Here is a 19808-nt window from a genome sequence, read left to right as displayed (position 1 = left end):
AGGCTCACCTATAATGAGAATTCTCCTCTATTTTTTCAAACATGCATACCTCTTTATCATTATGATATGGTATGTGGCAATTTCAAAACAATGTTACAATGATAATGATGCCATATGATACTGACTTTAGTTTCTGACTTTAAATGGGAGTACTCTAATTGTTTACAACTGGGAAGGATGATGACTTTTGGTTTAAGGAAAACATATAATAAAGATACTCATACACACACACACACACACAGACACACACACACACACACACACTCACATATATCCTGTTAAAAATTAATGTATTCCTTTTTACTATGGGTTTTATTTTGTGGCTTTTAAATGTTTAAAAGGCAGTTTGCCTAACTATGTTTTGCACTCGTTTGTTAGTTTCATTTTTAGTTTGTTAGTTTCATTTTTAGAAACTATTATAACCATCATCTGCATTTTCCTCCCTGGGTTACTAATGTTGTATATTATATTAAGAGCTTTCCTAATACTCATCCTTACATTTAAATGAGGAATACACCTGGCCCTGACAAAAGTACTATTATTTTAGTGTAATGCTATATTCTACTTGTTCGTTTGGATGTTTTGCATCAATATTCGTATGTGAGATTGGTATACAGTAGCAGTTCTCAAAAAGGGGGTCCAAAGACACTTGGATAATAATCCCTTGGACCCTTAAGCAGTCCGGCAGGTGAAAGATGTTACTGAAACATTATTTGCCTTTTTTCAATGTGTTGATTATCCACTGATGGTATAAAACTATCAACAGTAAATACTCTTTACTACTATACAATCTCCCAGGGCAGGGATGATACAGAACACCCATTTCACTTACGGTCATACTTGTTGAAGCACTAAAAACTGTTAATGTTATTAAACCCTAACACTTGAGTATACATCTTATTTATATTCTCAGTGAGAAAACATAAGATAAAGCACTTTTGTTGCTCAAGAAATTCTGATGGTTATCTTGAGACACACTTGTGTTATGTAACTGCTGAAGTAGCAGTTTTTTCATGGCCCATCATTTTTCCCTATATGAATAAGTAACACACTATGGTCATTCAGACTTGGGTATCTGCCAGACATTTTCTCACATGTGAACAAAGTCAGCTTGTTACTTCAAGGAAGACAAGTGTGGTATTTATTTTCAATTATAAAATCCAAGATTTTAGGAGAAAATTAGAATACCAGAAAGGTTTTATCTACACCATAGACTTGAAAGCTTCACAATAAATACCTATAGGCTTTTCTGATGAGATTAGTGGTGATAACCAATATTATATAATGAAATGTTCCATTTAGAATCTGCTAAATTCAGTGATCTGATATTTTCCAAATTACCAATGTTACAAAATCAACACAGATCCAGAGTGCAAGACAGACTAATGGATTTTAATACATTAGAATACAATATATTCCTTCATGTTTTCACACTGCACTTTACAACTAACCTATAAAAAATAACCACTTATTTAGTATAGTTTCAAAGGAGAATACACACGATTATCTAAAAGACTACTGAAAACAACATATCACAAAGAGGAGAATCCAGATGTTACTACTTTATTAAGCCAGATATTAAATGATATATAAAAATGTAAAACAATGCTACTCATTTTCACCAATATTTATTTTAGTTTGGAAAACAAAGACTTTTACAATTAAACCGTATTAATATATTGATTTAAAGTGAATATTTTTAATTTTTCAGTTTTAATTTCTTATACGATAAATATCAATAGATACAACTAGCATAAACAAAGCTCCTGGGATCTTACATAATTTTTCAGGGTGTAGAGAAATTCTTAAGAGCAAAAAGAAGCACAAGTCTAAAGAATGTTTATGCTATTGATTTATGAAGATATACATGCTTCATTTTTAAAAATATGGGAGCTTCCCTTCTTGAGCTATATTTTAGAACAATCAATGGCTAAAGCTTTTAAGATGTTAAAAATTTCACCTGTGTGACCATAGGTGGATAGCAGAATTCTTTTCATTCCAATCTACTTCTCACTTTTTCCATGATTATAAGTGTTTTTTCTTTCATAAGCAATGTAATGTACACTGTGTGATATAAAAGTTCTTCGTGGAGTTAAAACAGTGACTCTTGTGTTAACAGTTTTTGCTCCCAATTCATCCCATTTTGGCATCACCTGTTTTCACTTCCTTTTGCCGTTGATCTTAAACCCAAGCTATTTCTTATCACAAAACTTTTGTACTTTGCCTAAAAAGGTTTCTGGAACAAGGCTAAGTAGACAGAACTTAACCACTGTAGTGTGAAGCTTTTAAACACAGATTCTGACTAGTATTCCCACCTTTGATTAGTTCACACGGATTTTTATGCAGACTAGAACCCATCATTCCTGGGGCTTTAGACTGGGGATATATTCAAACATAACTGCAAACAAAGTTAGAGGGAGAAGTAGGAAACTTAACACTTAATTCTTACAACCCTAAGCATATGATTAATCCTATTTTACTTGTGAAGAAACAAACTTAGAGGGTTATGGAACTTACCCTAAGTCACAAGAGCAGGAAGTAGCTGAGCTGGCATTAGAACCCAGGTCTGGAGGATTCCACAGCCCACCCTTTCAATCAATAGTACTCTGATGCCTCCTTCATATCAGGGAGTCAGGGAGACAACTGTTTCTTTTGTCAGAAACGTCTTTTTCTTCATGTTTTAAAAATAATGCCATAGAATCACAATTCCACCATCTTTTTATATTATAAATATTTGGTATCATACCAACAAAAACAAAAACATTCTGAAATATATAAACTGGAATGTAAAATAGCCCCCTCTCACAAATCCATGCTCAGACAATAACTCCAGACTCTTTTGATGTGTCAGTCTTACCTAAATGGGACCAAACCAAACATAGCCTTCTGCAAAACGGTTCTGTAAAACATCATGTAATGATGTTGCTTTTCTATGTCAACATCTCCAGATCTACCATTTCCTTTTTAATCTCTGTACAGTATGTGACCAAGTGGATGGGCTGAGTTCACTAATGGACTTAACATGTTCATAACAAGTACACTCATGCATCAGGATCTTTATTTTACTGTCCCCTCACTTCTTTCAGATCCCTGCTCAAATGATACTTTATGGGAGAAACCTTCCCTGACTCTATATATGACACTACCTCCTGTCATTTTCTATCCCTTATCACCACCTGATCCATTTTATTAATTTGTTTTGTCTTGTCTCTCCCAGTTAGAAAGTAAAAAAATTGTGTGCCAGTCACTAGGCACTGAGGATACAACCCGCACCCTTCACTGTACCCTCAGTGCCAAGTAACTGGCACACAACCAGCAACCAATAGATACTTGTACAGTTAATCCCCCTGGCCTTGAAATGTTTTCTCTATACTGTATTTGAAAGTCCATATAAACTTGCTTTATTTCTGGACTTGCCATATAATTCCACCAATTCATCTATGTATCTTGTGCCAGTGCAAATGGTTTTAGTTGCTATAATTTTGTTTTAACATATGATATGCCAGATTTTCCTTCTTTTTAAGAATTTTTCTGGTTATTTTAACGTTTATCTGGAGGGATAATGTCTTTTGAAATTCTCATTAGGACTATACTGATTGACACAGGTTGAACTGCCATCTTTAAAAAAGTTAAGGCTTCCAACCAAAAACAAGATACATTTCTCCCAATAGTTATTCAAATCTGCTTTACAATGTTAAGTGAGATATTATAGTTTTCACTAAGCATGGAGTATATATGATGGTGCTTTTGTTAAAGGGATCTTTTCCCTCAGGTACGTTTCTAACTGGTTATTACTGGTACATATTTTTAAGAAGCTACTGCTTTTGGCATAAATGTATTAACGTATTAGGGTATTGTATGTATATACATATATATTTATATACGTGTATATTGTGTGTACACACACACACATATGTATATACGTATATACACACATATGTACACACACACAGGGTTTCTCAACACTCATCATTTTACCAAACTTTTTAATTTAAGGTCTTTCAGGTAATTCCCTTGCATGTTGCATGTATGCAATGTTATCATATACAAATTATAACAATACTGCCTTATCTTTCCACTATTTATACCTCTTATTGGTTCACTTTTATAACACTACTAGTTAACTGGTTGGTACTTCTAAAAACACTCTTAAAGTAATGATACTAGAAAACACTTTTTATAATTCTTGTCTTATATCTTCTAGTATTTCAACACTAAATATTCTGGATATTAGTCTGTAATACATCTTTTCATCACATTAAAGAATTATACCTCTACACTTGGTTTATATTTCTAGTAAATGCCTATTCAATGCCTACTAAGATAAACATACTATTTTACTTCTATTAAAATGATGAATTATAGTAATAGATTTCCTAAAACTGAAGCATTCTTGTATTCTTGAGATGACTCCTACTTGACTCTGCAAGTTGATTTTTAATGAAAAACTAGATACTACTGACTAATCTTTTCTTTAGAAGTTTTGGATTAATATTCTGGAGAAATTTTTCAGGATGTTTGATCAATTATTGATGCTTATGTCATACTAACCAAAAATCTCCAAGCAGTTTTATTTCCTACATGGTGGAGAGAATGAGTTAGAAGTTTAGCTACTATGGTAAAACTAAATTCAAATCTCAAATTTGCCACTTGCTAGTTCTATGACCCTGGACAAATTCTTCACTTTCTAAGGTTCCATTTTCTTAACTATAAAAAGAATAAAGAAGGTTGTTATGAAGCTTAACTGAGGTTAATTCAGGTGAAATTCTTAGAACAATGCTTGCATCATGTATAAAGTAAATAAATGTTAACTTATCATTAATAGGAGCCTTAGTATCCAATACAATCAGGACCAATGCCTTGTTAATAGAAAAAATGGGTAACAGGAATGATTTAAAACAAATAAAGAAACACAGATACATAATTTAAACATTTTATTATAACTGAAAAATAAAAAATGTACATTTATTCTCCAATTTTCTGACACAGAGCAAGGCCTTTCCTTTGAACAGAGGATGCGTTGAATGGGACTCTGTATTCGCTTTCTTGAATAAACCACACCCATAACACATCATATCAAGGATTTAAAGCAATTTGAGTACTAAATTCTTCCAAATTTTTATGACTTATCTTTCTAACTTGCCCACCCCAACTTTGTTAAGTCTTTGCAAAGCACTGCATCTGTCTATAATTAAAGGATATATATACAATAATAAAACGCAGGCATACAAAAAAAAAAGTCGGTATACAAAAAAGTCAGTAAACAACTAACTCTTAGTCATCATACTTCAACTGGTAGGATAAATACATAGTCTTACTAGAGAGTAGTAGCCTATTAGCTGCAAACATTCAGTTTGCCATGTTATCAAACTAGTGTTACTTACAGGGGGACTGGGGAGCATCAATTAATCCAATTAAGTCTGTTGAAAGGAAGGTTCATAATATACTGGTATCTGGTATATATCATAGTATACTGGTAGCTGGTATCATAGTATACTGGTACCTCATACCAGTACCTTTCCTAAAAGTTCTCATCCATATTTTGAGAAACACACAAATCTTAGAAGTTGTAAATTAACATTATTATATATGAAAGCCAAGGCTCTTTAAAAAAAATATTTTAAAATATTAAAGAGAAATGTGATTAACATGTATGCCTTGATGACATAGGCTCTACAACAGGCTCTAAATAATGAAGACTTATGTTAGTGGGTACGTGCATATGTATACATTTGGTGTGTAGACATTCATATATAGATACATATAAATGTATATGCATATGCATATGTATATATAAAACAGATATTGTCTTACAGTACTCCAAAACATGAATTCTTCCACCCTGCCATACTAAAAAAATGTTACCTATCACGTATTGTCTCCTTCCTCATATTTATTTACTCTTTCTTCCCAGTCTTATTTTTGGGGCCTCTAGCCCTTTCATTTAATTGCAAAAAAGATCTAGGGACTTTAAGATCCTTAATTTTACTAGAACAAGGATCAAAGTACCCACATTCTAGTTTTTCCTCCACTCAGCAATCATTAGCCTTCAGGAAAACCATGTCGTTCTCCTGAAAACACAAACTTGAAAGACTTTAAATACACCCCCAACAAATATTACAGTCATGAACTTACCTTATTAACTCTAGTTGTGCAAGTTCCTGATTTGCTTGAAATATAGGTTTTTTAGTGAAGAGTTCACCGAGGATACATCTAACGAGAAAAATACCCATCATTACTAAATGATACGAATTTACTTCACTACCAAAAGCTTCAAGTAAATTAAACCATCAGTAAAACTATCTTACCCACAGCTCCATACATCAATGGCTGGTGTGTATCTTTCTTCTCCCAACAGCAGTTCAGGTGGACGGTACCATAAAGTGATGACCTTGTTAGTATACGGCCGACTAAAAAAAATCAAAAATCACTCTTTAGAGTTAGTATCTGTTAGAATAAGAGAGATTCTCTTAGGAAATATTATTTTGGCTAATCAAAGCATAACAATCCGAACTAAAACCAATTCCATCTGCCTACGAAATTCAGACATGCTATTACATCTGACTATGATCATAAAATGCATCTGAGAGCAATGTGATTAACCGAAAATTCCCTTAATACATAAAAATGAAAAGTAGTTGGCTGATTTTAACTGTCATTTGGTCCAAAAAAGGTCTTTATATTTCAACTCAACTGTTCAGTTTGGTTTTTCCTTTCCATAACTTTAAAAGGAATTAACGGACTTAAAGGAAGTTGAATGATTTTAACCAAAGCCGGCAAATTACTAATGTGTGGCAAGATACGGTACAAATTGGAATCACCTAACAAACATTTTCACCTGGACGTATCTTTGACAATATTTCAACCCACTTTAGTATGCGAACACAAAGTACGTGAATGTACTGTAGTAGCTGAGGTCTACTCTGCAAAGCGCCACAAGCAATAGGTATGATACCATATCAGACGATTCCTTTGTCACCTTCTAACAGAGAAAATATACACATACTGCTACCTCTTTATTTGCCAGTGGGGCTTACATCCAGGGGACCAAACAGCCTGTAGGGAATTGAGATACTTCTCTTAAAAGGCTTGCAAACAGGCTCCCTCAAGCCAGGGACCAGCACAAAGTAGCTGTTTAAAAAGCAACTAGATTATATGTGAAGGATATTAATTTGCTAATCTTAAACCATCCACCAGAGGGGTAGGGGCCTGCTGGGACTCTCTCCAGAGACAAAGGCACTGCCCTGTGCCACTGTTGCACTCTCCCATGGCCCCACTAAAGCCAGCAGGCACACTCCAGCCCTGCACTCTCCCGCAGTTGCACTAAACCTGTTGGTCACACACAGTCTACACAAGAGATGCTCCCTGATCACATGGCTCTAGTGGCCAGGGGTGACTGCGTTCCTTAGTCCCGTGAGAATGTAATAATCAGAGAAAAGGTTCTTGGCAGGCCACCATAACCAGGGCACCACACAGACTGAAACACACCCCCAGGCTTTCTGTGAAAAAGGCCCATTTATCTGTCCTAGAGCTTCAGCCTAAGGGACAGACTTCAGGTTTGCCACACATCTAAATGCTACACAGGTGCTCTTGGGGAATGTCCGGCAGGGGACACCACCTTTGCACTCTCCACTGGCCTCATTACAGCTCACTGGTACCTCCCAGAAAAGAGCTTATATATTTTGACTTTTCCAATTGTAGCCCAGGGCTATCTCCAGATCACCTGGTCTGTAGGCAGAGGATTTACAATCGTGGTACCATACAACTATATATATTTGCATACGCTAAAAGCTGCCGCCTGAGGGTCTGGCTTCCAATCAACCTGAACTTAAGTGTTGACTGAGATCCCTCCCTTCAGAACACTGACTGGTCTTGGAACACCCTTAATAACTGGTTCCTAGCAAATATAAATCAGGCTGCTTAGACAAACACAAAGGTCTGAGAAACAGAAGAGCTAGGGCAAGGTTGAAAGACAAAGTTCATCTCCCACACAAGGCCACTCCTTAGGACTAGAAGAGGTAGCTGTTTTCCCTAAACATAGAAACAACACACAGAGTCAAGCAAAATAAGGAAACAGAAAAATATGTTCCAAACAAAAGAACAAGATAAAACCTGAGAAGAAAAAATTTAATGAGACAGAAATAAGTAATTTATCTAACAGAGTGAAAGTCATGATCATAAACATGTTCACCAATCTTGGGAGAAAAGTCAACAAACACAGCATGAAGTTAAACAAATAGATTGAAAATATAAGTATCAAAGGGAAGTCACAAAGCTGAAGATAGTAACTGATCTGAAAAACAGAAACTAAACTAGAGGGATTCAACAGCAGACTAGCTTAAGCAGGAGACAAGAGTAGTGATCTAGAAGACATAGTGAAACTCAAACAAACAAGAGTGGAAAAAAGAAAAAAATTAAAGTGAAGAAAGCTTAAGGAACCTATGGAATGACATCAAGCAGAATAACATTCACCTTATAGGGGTACTGGAAAGAGAAGAGAGAAAACAAAGGGACATTAAACTTATTTGGAGAAATAATGGCTGCAAACATCCCTAATGTGGGCAAACAGATGTCCAGATCTAGGAAGCCCAAAAGGTCCCATAAAAAAAATTGAACTCCAAAAGATCCACAGCAAGACATAGTATAATTAAAATGTCAAAAGTAAAAGAGAATCCAAAAAGAAGCAAGAGGAAAACAACTTTAACATACAAGGAACCCCCCACCCCAGACCCCTTAAGACTTTAAGCAGATCTTTCAGCAGAAACTTTGCAAGCCAGAAGGGAGAGGCACAATATAGACAAAGAGCTGAAAGGAAAGAAACTTCCAACCAAAAATACTCTACCCAGCAAGGTTATCATTCAGAATTAAAGCAGAGAGAGTTTTCCGGACAAGCAAAAGCTAGAGAAGTTCATCATTGCTAAATTGACTTTAAAAGAACTTTTAAAGGGAATTCTTTAAGCAGCAAAGGAAGTACACTAATTGAATAAGAAAACATGTAAGTCTCACTGGTAAAGATAAATATATAGTAAAGGTAATGGATTAATCACATAAAGCTACCATACAGGTTAAAAGACATAAGTAAAAATAATTGTAACTACAATAATCAGTTAAGGGACACACAAAAGAAAAAGATGTAAAATGTGACATCAAAAACATAAAATGGGAGGGGGGAGCATCATGGTAACCACAAAGTAAACACCTACAAGAGATACACAAAAATAGCAAGAAAGGAATCTAAGCATAACACTAAAGAAAACCATCAAACCACAAAGGAAGACAGCAAGAGAAGATAGGAACTACAAAACAGCCAGAAAACAAGGAACAAAATGGCAATAAGAAATATCAATAAGTACTTTAAGGTAAATGGACTAAATTCTCCAACCAAAAGACAAAGTGGCTGGAATAAAAAAAACCATCGATCTGCTACAAGAGATTTGCTTCAGATGTAAGAACATACACAGCCTAAAAAAATGGAAAAATATATTTCACACAAACGGAAACCAAAAGAAAGCAGAGGTAGCTTTACTTGTATCAGACAAAATAGATTTTAAAACCAAGAATGTAGTAAGAGACAAAGAAGAACTTTACATAATAATAAAGGGGTCAATCCAACAAGAGGATATAACATTTCTAAATGCTTATGCACCCAAGATAGGAGCACCTAAATATGTAAATATTAACAGACCTAATGGGAAAAATGGACAGCAATACAATAATAGCAGGGGACTTAATACCCCACTTACATCAATGGACAGATCATCCAGACAAAAAAAATCAGTAAGGCAACATCAGCTTTAAACAACCAATTAGGGGCACCTGGGTGGCTCAGCTGATTAGGCATCTTACTTTGGCTCAGGTCATGATCTTGAGAATTCTGAGTTGGAGCCCTATGTCAAGCTCAGTGCTGACAGCTCAGAGCCTGTGTCTCCTCTCTCTCTGCCACCCCCATGCGCGCTCTCTCTCTCTCTCTCCCCCCCTCTCTCTCTCACAAAACTAAATAAACATAAGAAAAAGATAAACAACTAGGATAAATCATGTGAGGCCACAAAGTAAGTCTCAATAAATTTGAGAAGACTGAAATCACATTAAGCATCTTTTTCAATCACAATGGTATGCAACTAAAAATCACTTACATGAAAAAAAAAACTGGAAAAAAATCCTAAGTATGTGGAGATTAAACAATATGATACTAAACCACCAATGGGTCAATAAAGAATTAGAAGGGAGAAGTAAGAAAATACCTCAAAACAAATGAAAATGGAAATACAACTTACCAAAATCTACGGGATGCAGCAAAATCAGTTCTAAAAGGGAAGTTCAAAGCAACAGAGGCCTACCTCCAAACAATAAGAAAAATCTCAAATAAACAATCTAACTTTACATGTAAAGAAACTAGAAAAAGAAGAACAAAACCCAAAGTTAGTAGTAGGAAGGAAATAACAAAGATCAGAGCAGAAATAAATGAAATAGAGACTAATCAGACAACAGAAAAGATCAATGACACCATGTACTGGTTCTCTGAAAACTAAACAGAACTGACAAACCTTTAACTAGCTTCAACAAGAAAAAAAGAGAAACGGCTCAAACAAAAATCCCTAGAAACATACAGGCCTCCAAGACCGAATCATGAAGAAAAAATGTGAACAGACCAACTACTAATGAGACTGAATCAGTAATCAAAAACCTCCCAACAAACAAAAGTCCAGGACCAGACGGCTTCACTTATGAATTCTACCAAACAGAGAAGATTTAATACCTATCCTTCTAAAATTCTGACAAAAAATTGATTAAGAGAGAACACTTCCAAACTCATTTTATTAGGTCAGGATTACCCCGATAACAAAACCAGACAAAGACATTAAAAAAAAAAAAAAAAAAAAGAGAAGAGAAAAGAAAAGGAAAAAAAAAAAAGAAAAGAAAATTATAGGCCAGTATCCCTGGTGAACACAGATGTAAAAATGACAAAGATGCCCATTCTATCCACCTTCATTCAATATGTCAAATTGCTCTAGCCAGAACAATTAGGCAATAAAAAGAAACAAAAAGCACTGAAATTGAAAAGGAAGAAATAAAAGTGTCACTATTTGTGGATGACATTTTATATGCAGAAAACCCTAAAGACTCCACAAAATACTATAAAACAAATTCTGTAAAACAGGATATAAAATCAACCACACAAAAATCTGTTGCATTTCTATACACTAACAATAAACTATGAGAAAGAGAAATTAAGAAAGCAATCCCACTTACAACTGCATCAAAAAGAATAAAACACCTAGAAATAAATTTACTAAGGAGATTAAAGACCTGTTCACTGAAAACTATAAAGACACTGATGAAAGAAACCAAAGGCACAAATAAATGTAAAGACATATTGTCCATGCTCATGGACTGGAAAAATTAATATTGTTTAAAATGTCTATACTACTCAGAGCAATCTATAGACTCAATGCAAGTTCTATCAAAGTCCCAATGGGATTTTTCACAAAAATAGTACAAACTATCCCAAAATTTGAGTGGAACCAAAAAAGACTCCAAATAGCCAAAGCAATCTTGAGAAGAAAGGTGAAGGCATCACACTCTCCCAATTTCAAACTAATTTACTAAGCTATAGTAATCTAAACAGTATAGTAGTGGCATAAAAACTGACACATAGGTCAATGGATCTGAATAGAGAACCCAGATATAAACCCACGCATATATGGTCAATTAACTTATGACAAAGCAGACAAGAATATAACTAGAGAAAAGACAATCTCTTGAGTATCAATGGTACTGAGAAAACTGAACCGCCACATGCAAAACAATAAAACTGGACCACTATCTTGTCATACACAAAAATTAACTCAAAATGGATTAAAGACTTGAAATGTTAACACCTGAAACCAGAAAACTCCTAGAAGAAAACACCTGACATCAAGTCTTAGTGCTGGTTTTTGGGGTTTTTTTTTTTTTTTTTTTTGATCTGACTCCAAAAGAAAAGGCAAAAAAGGTTAAAGTCCCAAGTTGGGACTACATCATATTAAAAAGCTTCTGCACAGCAAAGAAAACCATCAACAAAATGAAAAGGCAACCTACTGAGTGTGAGAAAATATTTGCAAATCATATATATAAGGGGTTAATATCCAAAACACATAAAGAACTCATACAATCAAATAGCAAAACAACCCCCCCCAAAAAAAACGGATTTAAAAATGGGCATAAGAAAAAAAAATGTCATCCCAAAGATGACATACACATGGCCAACAGGCATATAAGATGCTCAGCCTCACTTATCATGAGGGAAATGCAAAACCACAATGAGAGATCAATTCACACCTGTTAGAATGGCTATTATCAGAAAGATAAGAAATAACAAATGTTGCCAAGGATGTGGAGAACAGGGGACCCTTGTGCACTGTTGGTGGGAATGTAAATTGGTACAGCCACTATGGAAAACAGTATGGAGGTTCCTCAAAAAACTAAAAACAGAATACCATATGACCCAGCAATCCCACTCTGTGTATTTATCCAAAAAAAAAAAGAAGTAAACACTAATGGAAATAATAATCTGCACCTCCATGTTCACTGCAGCATTATTTACAGTAGTCATGATATGGATCAACCTAAGCGTCCAACAATGGATGAATGGATAAAGAAGATGTGGTACACAAAGTAGTCCCCCCTTATTCATAAGGGATACAATCCAAAACCCCCCAGTGGATGCCTGAAACCTTAAGTAGTACTGAACTATATATATACTGCTTTTTGCTAATCCACACAGAACTATAATAAAGCTTAATTTATAAATCAGGTACAATAAGAGATTAGCAATAATAATAATAATAATAATAATAAAGTAGAACAATTATATAGTAATGAAACTTGTGAATATGGTCTCTCTAAGTATCTTACTGTACTGTACTCATCCTTCTTGTGATGAAGAGAGATAACAAAATGCCTATGTGATGAGACAAAGTGAGGTGAGTGATGCTGACACTCACTACTAATGTAGCATTAGGCTACTACTGACCTTCTGATGATACATCAGAAGGATCATCTGGTTTTGAACTGGGTTTGACTGCAGGAATCTGAAACTGTGGAACACAAAACCCAGACCTGGGGACTACTCTCTATATAATGGAATACTATGCAGTCATAAGTCATACTATGCAGGCAAGAGAATGAAATCTTGCCATTTGTGACAACATGCATGGACCATGAAGGTATTGTGCTAAGTGAAATAAGCAGACAGAAAAAGACAAATACCATGTGATCTCATTTATATATGAAATCTAAAAAACAAACAATAAAAAAACTCATGGACATGAAGAACAGAATGGTGGTTGCCAGGGAGGAGGTGGGGTGATTTGGATGAAGAGGGTCAGGAGGTACAGACCTCCCATTGTGAAATGAACAGGTCATGGGGATGTGCTGTGCGGCATGGTGACTCGAAGTCAATAGTATTGCAGTGCATATTTGAAGGTTGCCAGGAGAGTGGATCTTGAAAAGTTCTCATCACAAGAATGAAAATTTTTCTTTTGTAACTTTTTATGGTGAAAAATGATAACTAGATCTACTGTCATTTCACAGTGCATACAACTGTCAAATCATTACATTCTGAAACTAATATAAAGTTGTATGTCAATTATACGTCAATAAAATAATTCACCTGTTTATGCCTTAACTCCTTTTAAATTCGAAATTCCCCATTTTTCTCATTCAATCCTGTACCTCCTTCAAGACATAGTGAAAGACCAAACTTCATAAACTCGAATCTCTATTATCAGCGGATTTTCACATTCTTATTTTTTATATCATACTTACCACTGTATTGTATTTTATGTTTTCTATCTTCCCAGGAAGACAAAAGACCCTAGAGACCACTCTTTATTATGAACCCCACACACAAAGCCCAGAACAATACTGAGCACAGGACAGACACTTTAATGGATATGGCCTTGCAAGTTTAGTTGACCTATATGAATTAGCTGGGTGGGAGAAATTTGTGAAAATGATAATGGCTAGTTTTCTAAAACATTTCAAGGATTTTTACGCATATGAAACCTATGGTCTCATCGCCTCAAGTGCAACTAGATATCTACAGTCTCAAGAATATGTTTAAATTAATATAAATCTGTAAATAGTTCATATTTTGTCTTTTTATGTTTAGAAGTATATTTAAATATAATTTTAAAAATAAAAGTATGTTGAATTATGTAGAGAAATTACACAAATTAAAGTCATTAAGTTTTATTGCAAGCAATATTTAAATAAAAGATTATTTTATATACTATGTATCAAGTTCTAGACAACATTTACAACACAGTCATCTTTAAGCAGTTAAAATTAGACTAGTTTAATTTTTTAACTTTTATCAAATCCAGAAGTGAAAATATTTAGTATATTATCAAAGTTGATTAAATGCAAAACTGGATGAAATCCACTTCTTTTTTTTTTTTTTAATGCTTAGTGTGTGTGTGTTGTGTGTGTGTGTGTGTGTGTGTGTGTGTGTGTATGAGAGAGAGAGAGAGAGAGAGAGAGAGAGAGAGAGAGAGAGAGAGAGCGCGCATGAGCACAAGCGAGCATGAGCAGGGAGGGGCAGAGGATCTGATGTGGGCTCTGTACTGACAATGGAGAGCTCAACAGGGGGCTCAAACTCAAACTGTGAGATCATGACCTGAGCCAAAGTCAGATGCTCAACTGATTGAGTCACCCAGGAGTCCCAAAATACACTTCTAAATATATGGCAAAAATATTTCATGTATACTAGTTGACAGCTTTTTCTAATATTTCCAAATTCTTAGTTTCTGTCAGAAAAAAATAAGAACTAGGGAGACTGAGAAAAATCATTCAACTGTAAAATTTGACCCAGAAAGCTCGATTATATATTTTTTAATTAAAAAAAAAATCTTTTTTACTTTTTTGAGAGAGACAGAGTGCCAGCGGGGGAGGGTCAAAGGCGGCGGGGGGGGTGGGGGTGGGGAGGTAGATACAGAATCTGAAGCAGGTTCCAGGCTCTGAGCTATCAGCAAGAAGCCTGACTCGGGGCTCAAACCCACAAACCATGAGATCATGACCTGAGCTGAAGTTGGATGCTTAACCGACTGAGCCACCCAGGTGCCCCTAAAAATATTTTTTTAATGTTTATTTGTTTTTGAGAGAGAGACCACGAGCAGGGGAAGGTCAGAGACAGAGGAAGACACAGAATCCAAAGCAGGCTCCAGGCTCCAAGCTGTTAACACAGAGCCCGATGAGGGGCTCAAAATCACAGGCTGCAAGATCATGACCTGAGCCAAAGTCCGAAGCTTAACTGACTGAGCCACCCAGGTGCCCCAAAAAGTTCAATTTTAAAACACGAATATCTCAATATTGGGGAAATTCTTTTATTTGTAAAGTGAATAAATTATTCAGATTGATATATACCTTTTATAAAACAAAGTACCATTGTGAATTTTCACTGAATTTGTCTTTACATTCAATGGAGGTACCAAGAGAGCTCAAAGACTATCTGTTCGATGATAGATTTCAACACTCTGCCTTTAGATAATCCCAGGAATTCAAAAGACTGGGGTGGATCAGGGGAGGTGGTGGGAAACAGTTACAGACTTGCCTACCTTTTTTCCCAACAAACAAAAGCAATGCCTGGGATGCCTGGGTGGCTCAGTCAGTTGAGTGCCCAACTTAGGGTCTGGTCAGGATCTCACAGTTTGTGAGTTCGAGCCCTGCGCTGGGCTCTGTGCTGACAGCTCAGAGCCTGGAGCCTGTTTCAGATTCTGTGTCTCCCTCTCTCTGCCCCTTCCCCGCTCATGCTCTGTCTCTTTCTGTCTCTCAAAAATGAATAAACGTTAAAAAAAAAAAAAAAAAAAAAAAAAAAGCAATGCCTTAAGGGTGTGTCCCGAGGCTGGTAGGCAGCTCAGCCTCCTATCTGGTCTAAATAAATAAAAAGGCGAAAAAGCAAATGTTCAGAGCAAGATCCTAGACCCCTGAAATATTTGGAGGTTCTACATAATTAAAATTTACAAACCAGAGTTGCTAACTTTGTTAAAGACTCTTATAAGAAATAAAAAAAGAGAATTACATAAAAGGAAATACCTAAACTGCTCTAAAATGCTTCATTCTTTCAACATATATAGTATGCCTATACTTCTTTTAGACTATAACTTATATTTTTGAGAAAAACATGGAGAGCCTTCTGCTAACAAAATTTATCATATGCACAAATGCCATGTCTCCCTTCAGAATCTACTGCAGAAACACCTACCAAACCTACAAAAGAAATCTAGGACCTGTTTTTAATACCTACCCTCCAGAGATCAAAAATATTGTCATCCTTGACTCTTCTTTCTTTCAAATCTCACATCTAACCTGTCAACAGCTTTTGTCATTTCTACATCCAAACAGATGCTAAATCCAACCATTTTCCATGATTTCAAAAAAGTGAAAGCCAAGATTATCTTTTAGTCTGAGTCATTATTATTTTTTCATTGGTATGAGTTTCGCTGCCTCTATTTCTATCTGGCCTCCCTCCCCCACTTTTTTAAAGATTTTTTTCAAAGCCTAAAATCAGATCCTATTACTGCAAGTACATAAAATTTAAACTTTACCTCAGTTGATATAACCATATTCCTGGGCATCTCACCTCCTATTTTTACACTAGGCAACTTTCTGGCCCTTAAATTTTCCAGGTCTATTCCCAGGTTTTGCAGCTGCTCAGTTCCTTCTACTGGAATGTTCTTGCCCTATGTCTTCATTAAGTTATCCCATTCTCATCACTCATTATTCAGGTCTCAGGTTCACTTTTACTTCTTTAAAGGTCTGTCCTAACTACCTTAGCTAAAAACTACCCACATGCCTAGAGTGACCTCACAGTCACTATTTTGTTTTGCATCACTTAAGTATTTTAAATTCTTTCCTCTATTCCACAGGTTCATGTCTACCTCTGCCATCACCGTGTAAATAAGACCATGGACCTGGTGTCTTTCATAGCTATGTCTCTAATACTTAACCAGTAGGTATTACCTAGGTCAGTGTCCGGCACAGAGTAAGCACTTGTTAATATATATGTATATATTTTTTAATGTTTTATATTTTTGACAGAGAGAGAGAGAGGGAGAGCGCGAGCGAGCATGAGTAGGGGAGGGCCAGAGTAAGAGAGAGACAGAGAATCCGAAGCAGGCTCCAGGCTCCCAGCTGACAGCACAGAGCCCGACGCAGGCTCGAACCCACGGACCATGAGATCGTGACCTGAGCTGAAGTCGAAGTCAGCCGCTCAACCAACCCACTGACCCACCCATGCACCCCTCATTAACATATTCTTAAGTCTATTTATTTTGAGAGAGAAAGCAGGTGAGAGTGGGGGAGGGGCAGATAAAGGAGGAGGGAAAGAGAATCTAAAACAGGCTCTGCATTGTCAGCAGTGTGGAGCCCCACACGGGGTTCAAACTCAAGAACTGTGAGATCATGACATGAATCAAAATCAAGAGTCAGACATTTAACCAGCTGAGCCACCTGGGTACCCTGCACTTACTAATACTTTTAATGAGCTAAGACATACCTTAACTATATGTGATGAACACAATTTTTTTCACATGCCCCTTCCCCCTTACTTTTCTATCTTCACTCCCACTTTCTTCCTGATATTTTCCAAGAAAAATAACTCTAAAACTTCTGTATTGTAACACTGTTGCAAAGAAACAATAGTAATTTTTTTTCCCCAACTAAGGTCATCTTACCTGTTTTTACTACACATGTAAATTTAGAAGTCCTAAAAGTACCTGTATCTTAACACATCCCAAAGGAAATGTATCATCTTTTGCCACACACTTGCTTCCTGTTTCCTGTCTCAGGAATGTACGGTAGACACTGCTAGCTGTCTTCCAAAATCTGTTCTTCTTTTCTTCAATGGTAGCTGCCCACCTGTAGGCCACTGCCTACCCTCACTGCAGTTGGGTGTGATCACAGCACCATGTTCTCACTAAAAGAACATGATCATAAATGATAAGCACCATTCTAGGTCTGGCTCATAACATCCCTCTCTCCTTTTTTCTAGCTTCTGGTTAACAGAGGTGGTGTCAGCCTTGGAAGTCATGTGAAGAAGATGGCAGATCTTCCAACTTGGATCCCTCAATGACTATATGAAATAGTCACTACTTGATCTAATGAGATGGTTAAATACTCTTCATTGTCCACCGAGGTAAGCAATATCCATTCCTGATCATTAAGTGAGAAACACATACAAACTTCATACTCTTTAAGCCACTGAATTTTCAGGTTCTTTTTGATGTAAAAGCTTAGCTTACCCTAACAAACAATTTATTCAGTTTCTTAAGCAGAAATCTACAGTAGAGGTACAGACAGGGATGTGTCTAAATAAACATATTCAGGGGCGCCTGGGTGGCTCAGTCGGTTAAGCGGCCGACTTCGGCTCAGGTCATGATCTCGCGGTCCGTGAGTTCGAGCCCTGCGTCAGGCTCTGTGCTGACAGCTCAGACCTGGAGCCTGTTTCAGATTCTGTGTCTCCCTCTCTCTCTCTGACCGCCCATGCTCTGTCTCTCCCTGTCTCAAAAATAAATAAAACGTTAAAAAAAAAAATTAAAAATAAATAAACATATTCAACTATCAAGTTTTAACAATTTTATATCTTATGATATAATTCCTCTGTTTTGCCAACATCTATGCCCATTCCCAAGTTCTAGCCATAATCATCCTACCCAGGTTTACTGCAACAGCTGACTGCCCTTGCTTCCAGACTTCCTTTCCAAATACAGTCAAAGGGACAACACAAAACGTCAATATGTTATACCTTTAACACACACACACATTCTCTTCCTCCTAGAGAATATGCACATAAGGCCTATAAAAATCTTTATTACTAGGGTGCCTAGGTGGCTCAGTTGGTTAGGTGGCCGACTTCGGCTCAGGTCATGATCTCACGATTCACGAGGTCGAGTCCCATGTCGGACTCTGTGCTGACAGCCCAGAGCCTGGAGCCTGCTTCCAATTCTGCGTTTCCGTCTCTCTCTGCCCTTCATGCTCTGTCTGTCTCTCTCTCAAAAATAAAAAAAACATTAAAAAAAAATATTTACTACTTGGTTCTTGTTTCAAGCACACTGAACCATCAGGTCCTGAGAAGGCTGAGCAAATGTTCATTTTCTAGAGCTAGGAGATCAGCCAGGGAGAGAGCAGAGCTAGCAAGAAAACTTTTAAGATGGTGGTGCTATAATTATGTTTTAAATGTTTGTGATAAACATTTTTTAAATAAACATTTTAAATAAGCTTTTCAATAAACTAGTTTTAAATGTTTAGAAGTTAATATTGACAAAAGACAAAATGATTGTTTAAAAGTTAAGAAAAAACTTACATGATTTATTCAAGTATTCTGCAAATCAGGTGTCCCACCTCACTTTCTACCTTAGTGTCTAACAAGAAGAAAGCAAATATTGAGAAAGTATGCAGACAGACTTTTAATCATAAAAGCAAATACCAAGATAGATGGAGTTGGCAAATAAGGCCAATTTCAAATTACTTAATTCACTAATTTAAATGATATTTATTTATTTATGAGAGAGAGCGCGAGCACACGCACAAGTGAACAAGCAGGGGAGGGCAGAGGGAGAGGGAGAGAGAGAATTTCAAGCAGCCTCCAGGCTCAGCACAGAGCCCAACTTGGGGCTCGATCTCACAACTGTGAGAACACGACCTAAACCAAAATCAAAAGTCTAATGCTTTTGATTATATACTGTGAATATATGTGTATATATGTATGTATGTGTATGTGTATATATGAATGTATGTGTATATGTGTATACACACATATATAAAATATA

The 19808-nt window shown here is 36.2% G+C and overlaps 1 protein-coding gene across 4 annotated transcripts in view; it reads right to left on the bottom strand.

The window, feature by feature from the left end:
* Positions 1-19808, bottom strand: part of CDK13 (cyclin dependent kinase 13) — a 123634-nt gene that overhangs the window by 16087 nt on the left and 87739 nt on the right. For all 4 annotated transcript variants that reach the window (XM_040473009.1, XM_040473012.1, XM_040473011.1 and 1 more), the window contains exons 8-9: positions 6309-6410; positions 6136-6213 (exon numbers count right to left, since the gene is read on the bottom strand). In XM_040473009.1, the coding sequence (XP_040328943.1) occupies positions 6136-6213; positions 6309-6410 (180 nt within the window). The remainder of the gene's footprint in view (positions 1-6135; positions 6214-6308; positions 6411-19808) is intronic.

Source organism: Herpailurus yagouaroundi, unplaced genomic scaffold, assembly GCF_014898765.1.
Source record: "Herpailurus yagouaroundi ecotype Mexico unplaced genomic scaffold, PumYag 100, whole genome shotgun sequence".
Classification (NCBI taxonomy): Eukaryota; Metazoa; Chordata; class Mammalia; order Carnivora; family Felidae; genus Herpailurus; species Herpailurus yagouaroundi.
This window is presented reverse-complemented; position numbering and strand designations above follow the sequence as displayed.